The 6000-nt window shown below is 47.8% G+C and overlaps 1 protein-coding gene across 1 annotated transcript in view; it reads left to right on the top strand.

Moving 5' to 3' along the window:
- The window catches only part of hlcs (holocarboxylase synthetase (biotin-(proprionyl-CoA-carboxylase (ATP-hydrolysing)) ligase)), a 75998-nt gene that overhangs the window by 60762 nt on the left and 9236 nt on the right, over window positions 1-6000 (top strand). Inside the window, exon 7 of the mRNA XM_080528691.1 lies at window positions 4296-4456. Coding sequence (XP_080384817.1) covers window positions 4296-4456 — 161 coding nt within the window. The remainder of the gene's footprint in view (window positions 1-4295; window positions 4457-6000) is intronic.

Below are 6000 nucleotides of genomic sequence, written 5' to 3'. Positions count from 1 at the left end.
TCTCTCTGTGTCTCTGTCTCTCTGTGTCTCTGTGTCTCTGTGTGTCTGTGTCTCTCTGTGTCTCTCTGTCTCTCTGTGTGTCTGTCTCTCTGTCTCTGTGTCTCTGTCTCTCTGTGTCTCTGTGTCTCTGTCTCTCTGTGTCTCTGTCTCTCTGTGTCTCTGTCTCTCTGTGTCTCTGTCTCTCTGTGTCTCTGTCTCTCTGTGTCTCTGTGTCTCTGTCTCTCTGTCTCTCTGTGTCTCTGTCTCTCTGTGTGTCTGTGTCTCTGTCTCTCTGTGTGTCTCTCTCTGTGTCTCTGTGTCTCTGTGTCTCTGTCTCTGTCTCTCTGTGTCTCTGTCTCTCTGTGTGTCTCTGTCTCTCTGTGTCTCTGTGTCTCTGTGTGTCTGTCTCTCTGTGTCTCTGTGTGCCTGTGTGTCTCTGTGTCTCTGTGTGTCTTTTATGATGTGTCTCTGTGTCTCTCTCTCTGTCTCTCTGTCTCTCTGTGTCTCTGTGTGTCTGTCTCTCTGTCTTTCTGTGTCTCTGTGTATCTGTCTCTCTGCCTCTCTGTGTCTCTGTGTGTCTGTCTCTCTGTGTCTCTGTGTCTCTCTGTGTCTCTGTCTCTCTGTGTCTCTGTGTGTCTGTGTGTCTGTCTCTCTGTGTCTCTGTGTCTCTGTGTCTCTGTGTGTCTGTGTCTCTGTGTCTCTCTGTCTCTCTGTGTCTCTGTGTCTCTCTGTGCCTCTGTGTCTCTGTGTCTCTCTGTGTCTCTGTTTCTCTGTGTCTCTGTCTCTCTGTCTCTGTGTCTCTGTCTCTCTGTGTCTCTGTGTGTCTGTCTCTCTGTCTCTCTGTCTCTCTGTCTTTCTGTGTATCTGTCTCTCTGTGTCTGTGTCTCTCTGCCTCTCTGTCTCTCTGTGTCTCTGTGTGTCTGTCTCTGTGTCTCTCTGTGTCTCTGTCTCTCTGTGTGTCTGTGTGTCTGTCTCTCTGTGTCTCTGTGTCTCTGTCTCTCTGTCTCTCTGTGTCTCTGTGTCTCTCTGTGTCTCTGTGTCTCTATGTGTCTCTGTGTCTCTGTCTCTCTGTGTCTCTGTGTCTCTGTCTCCCTGTCTCTCTGTCTCTCTGTCTCTCTGTCTCTCTGTGTGTCTGTCTCTCTGTGTCTCTGTCTCTCTGTGTCTCTGTCTCTCTGTCTCTCTATGTGTCTTTGTCTCTGTCTCTCTGTGTATCTGTGTCTCTGTGTCTCTGTGTGTCTGTCTCTCTGTGTCTCTGTGTGTCTCTGTGTGCCTCTGTGTGCCTGTTTGTCTCTGTGTCTCTGTGTGTCTCTGTGTCTCTGTCTCTCTGTGTCTTTGTCTCTCTGTGTGTCTGTCTCTCTGTGTGTCTGTCTCTCTGTGTCTCTGTGTCTCTCTGTGTCTCTGTGTCTCTGTGTGTCTGTCTCTCTGTGTGTCTGTGTCTCTCTGTCTCTCTGTCTCTCTGTGTCTCTGTGTCTCTGTGTCTCTCTGTGTCTCTGTGTCTCTCTGGCTCTCTGTGTGTCTGTGTCTCTGTGTCTCTCTGTGTCTCTGTGTGTCTGTCTCTCTGTCTCTGTGTCTCTCTGTGTCTCTGTCTCTCTGTGTCTCTGTCTCTCTGTGTCTCTGTCTCTCTGTCTCTCTGTGTCTCTGTCTCTCTGTGTCTCTGTCTCTCTGTGTCTCTGTGTCTCTCTCTCTGTCTCTCTGTGTCTCTGTGTCTCTGTCTCTCTGTGTCTCTGTCTCTCTGTCTCTCTGTGTCTCTGTCTCTCTGTGTGTCTGTGTCTCTGTCTCTCTGTGTGTCTCTCTCTGTGTCTCTGTGTCTCTGTCTCTGTCTCTCTGTGTCTCTGTCTCTCTGTCTCTCTGTCTCTCTGTGTGTCTGTGTCTCTGTCTCTCTGTGTGTCTCTCTCTGTGTCTCTGTGTCTCTCTGTGTCTCTGTGTGTCTGTCTCTCTGTGTCTCTGTGTGCCTGTGTGTCTCTGTGTGTCTGTGTCTCTGTGTGTCTTTTATGATGTGTCTCTGTGTCTCTCTCTCTGTCTCTCTGTGTCTCTGTGTGTCTGTCTCTCTGTCTCTCTGTCTTTCTGTGTCTCTGTGTATCTGTCTCTCTGCCTCTCTGTCTCTCTGTGTCTCTGTGTGTCTGTCTCTCTGTGTCTCTCTGTGTCTCTGTGTCTCTGTCTCTCTGTGTCTCTGTGTGTCTGTGTGTCTGTTTCTCTGTGTCTCTGTCTCTCTGTGTCTCTGTGTCTCTCTGTCTCTCTGTGTCTCTGTGTCTCTGTGTCTCTGTGTCTCTGTGTCTCTCTGTGTCTCTGTCTCTCTGTGTCTCTGTGTCTCTGTGTGTCTCTGTGTCTGTGTCTCTGTCTCTCTGTCTCTCTGTGTCTCTGTGTGTCTGTGTCTCTGTGTCTCTCTGTGTCTCTGTCTCTCTGTGTCTCTGTCTCTCTGTGTCTCTGTCTCTCTGTGTCTCTGTCTCTGTGTCTCTGTCTCTATGTGTCTCTGTCTCTCTGTGTCTCTGTCTCTCTGTGTCTCTGTGTCTCTGTCTCTCTGTGTGTCTGTCTCTGTCTCTCTGTGTCTTTGTCTCTTTGTCTCTCTGTGTCTCTGTCTCTCTGTGTCTCTGTCTCTCTGTCTCTCTGTGTCTCTGTCTCTCTGTGTCTCTGTCTCTCTGTGTCTCTGTGTCTCTCTCTCTGTCTCTCTGTGTCTCTGTGTCTCTGTCTCTCTGTCTCTCTGTGTCTCTGTCTCTCTGTCTCTCTGTGTCTCTGTCTCTCTGTGTGTCTGTGTCTCTGTCTCTGTGTGTCTCTCTCTGTGTCTCTGTGTCTCTGTCTCTGTCTCTCTGTGTCTCTGTCTCTCTGTCTCTCTGTGTGTCTGTGTCTCTGTCTCTCTGTGTGTCTCTCTCTGTGTCTCTGTGTCTCTCTGTGTCTCTGTGTGTCTGTCTCTCTGTGTCTCTGTGTGCCTGTGTGTCTCTGTGTGTCTGTGTCTCTGTGTGTCTTTTATGATGTGTCTCTGTGTCTCTCTCTCTGTCTCTCTGTGTCTCTGTGTGTCTGTCTCTCTGTCTCTCTGTCTTTCTGTGTCTCTGTGTATCTGTCTCTCTGCCTCTCTGTCTCTCTGTGTCTCTGTGTGTCTGTCTCTCTGTGTCTCTCTGTGTCTCTGTCTCTCTGTGTCTCTGTGTGTCTGTGTGTCTGTTTCTCTGTGTCTCTGTCTCTCTGTGTCTCTGTGTCTCTCTGTCTCTCTGTGTCTCTGTGTCTCTGTGTCTCTGTGTCTCTGTGTCTCTCTGTGTCTCTGTCTCTCTGTGTCTCTGTGTCTCTGTGTGTCTCTGTGTCTGTGTCTCTGTCTCTCTGTCTCTCTGTGTCTCTGTGTGTCTGTGTCTCTCTGTGTCTCTGTGTCTCTCTGTGTCTCTGTCTCTCTGTGTCTCTGTCTCTCTGTGTCTCTGTCTCTCTGTGTCTCTGTCTCTGTGTCTCTGTCTCTATGTGTCTCTGTCTCTCTGTGTCTCTGTCTCTCTGTGTCTCTGTGTCTCTGTCTCTCTGTGTGTCTGTCTCTGTCTCTCTGTGTCTTTGTCTCTTTGTCTCTCTGTGTCTCTGTCTCTCTGTGTCTCTGTCTCTCTGTGTCTCTGTCTCTGTCTCTCTGTGTCTCTGTCTCTCTGTGTGTCTGTGTCTCTGTCTCTCTGTGTATCTGTGTCTCTGTGTCTCTGTGTTTCTCTGTGTCTCTGTGTCTCTCTGTGTCTCTGTGTGTCTGTCTCTCTGTGTCTCTGTGTGTCTCTGTGTCTCTGTGTGCCTGTGTCTCTGTGTCTCTGTGTGCCTGTGTGTCTCTGTGTGTCTCTGTCTCTCTGTCTCTCTGTGTCTCTGTCTCTCTGTGTGTCTGTGTCTCTGTCTCTCTGTGTGTCTGTGTGTCTCTGTGTCTCTGTCTCTCTGTGTCTCTGTCTCTCTGTGTGTCTGTGTCTCTGTCTCTCTGTGTGTCTCTGTCTCTCTGTGTCTCTGTGTCTCTGTGTCTCTGTATCTCTCTGTGTGTCTGTGTGTCTCTGTGTCTCTGTCTCTCTGTGTCTCTGTGTCTCTGTGTGTCTCTCTGTGTCTCTCTGTGTCTCTGTGTCTCTCTGTCTCTCTGTGTGTCTGTCTCTCTGTCTCTGTCTCTCTGTCTCTCTATGTCTCTGTGTCTCTGTCTCTCTGTGTCTCTGTCTCTCTGTGTCTCTGTGTGTCTCTGTGTCTCTGTGTCTGTGTGTGTCTCTGTGTCTGTGTGTGTCTCTGTGTCTCTGTGTCTCTGTGTGTCTATGTCTCTGTGTCTCTGTGCGTGTGTGTGTGTCTCTGTGCGTGTGTATGTGTGTGTGTGTGTGTGTGTGTGTGTGTGTTGTCAGGTCGCGGGGGGAACGTGTGGCTGAGTCCTCTAGGCTGTGCCATGTTCACCCTGAGCCTGCAGGTGTCTGTGAGCTCCAGACTGGGCCAGAGGATCACCTTCCTGCAGCACCTGTCGGCCCTGGCTGTGGTGGAGGCTGTCCGCTCCCTGCCTGGATATGAGGTACCCACCAACTACTACTGCAGCTACTGGAGAACTACTCCAGAAAGTGCTGATCTACTTGGATTTTCCCACACAACCATCTCTAGGGGTAACAAAGGATGGTCAGAAAAAGAGAAAATATCCAGTGAGCGGCAGTTCTCTGGGCGAAAATGGTGGTGCTGGTGTAATGGTGTGGGGGATATTTTCTTGGCACAAATCTGCAGCAACTGCGCGATGTTATAATGTCAATATGGACCAAAATCTCTGAGGAATGTTTCCAGCACCTTGTTGAATATGCCACGAAGAATTAAGGCAGTTCTGAAGGCAAAAGAGGGGGTCCAACCTGGTATTAGCAAGGTGTACCTAATGAAGTGGCCTGTGAGTGCGTGTGTGTGTACATATATATGTACACACACTAGGGGTGCAACGGTTCTCGGTTTTTTTACGGACGGTACGGTTTGCGTTCCACGGCTCAATTCACTAGTGAACCGTGACGGTTTTCGTTTTTCGTTTTCGTTTTTATTTTTTTTATTTTTTTTTATTTTTTTACCTTTATTTTACCAGGAAGTCACATTGAGATTAAAACCTCTTTTACAAGAGAGACCTGGCCAAGACAGGGTCAAAATAGTAGCTTAAAAAAACAGTTCAGATAACAAGACAGGACATAAGACAGTGGCAACAATACAATAGACAAACAATGGTAGGGGTATTTACAAGGTGATTAAAACATTGAGAAGTCTAACCAAAGCAGGTACAGCGAGCGGTGACCACATCCTTTAATCTACGCTTTAAGATTGATTGATTGATTGATTGAAAACTTTATTAGAAGATTTGCAGGAGTAGGTACATGAAAGTACATATTACATACAAGGTCAACTAACAGGATAAAAACCCAAGAAAGCCACTGGCTTATTTCAATTGGGGTCCTTGATTCTCAATTCATCGTTACATGTAAGACAGACAAAAAAAACTAGTACTATCTACAAGATAATACAGACAAATAACTAGTACTATCTACAAGATAAACATACATCCATCATGGGAAGAACAATATAACAAAACATTAGGTATGTACAGCGGGTAGGACAGGTGGGGACATACACCACAGGTGGGGGCGGGGGACAAAACACAAAGTATGTACAGTGGGTAGTTCGGGTCTTTTAATCTAATTTTTGATTTAGAGGGTCCAGTTACGGATTGCAGCCTCCTGTAAATGTTTTTTGAGAGTGGTTTTGAAGGTGGGCAGTGTTTTGCACTCCTTTAAGATTATAGGAAGGGCGTTCCACATTTTTACTGCATAGTTTGCAAACGAGTTTAACCCCTTGTTTGTGGTGCAACGCGGTTGAACGTGGTTCGTGGAGCTTCCTCTGGTATTGTATGTGTGGACGTTGTTCACTTTTTGGAAGTATGTTGACAGGTACTTGGGTGTCTTTGTGGTGTAGCGTATCTTGAAGACCAGGCCCAGTGCAAGCTGCTGCACTCTGTCAACTACTCGTAGCCAATCAAGGCTCAAAAAATGAGCAGCGGTTAGATGTGTCCTAGGGTTGAGGCCTAGCAAAAGCCTA

The sequence above is a fragment of the Nansenia antarctica genome, assembly GCF_963989245.1.
Source record: "Nansenia antarctica genome assembly, chromosome: 4".
NCBI classification, from domain to species: domain Eukaryota; kingdom Metazoa; phylum Chordata; class Actinopteri; order Argentiniformes; family Microstomatidae; genus Nansenia; species Nansenia antarctica.
Note: the sequence above shows the minus strand (reverse complement) of the source record. Positions and strands in the feature narration are given on the sequence as shown.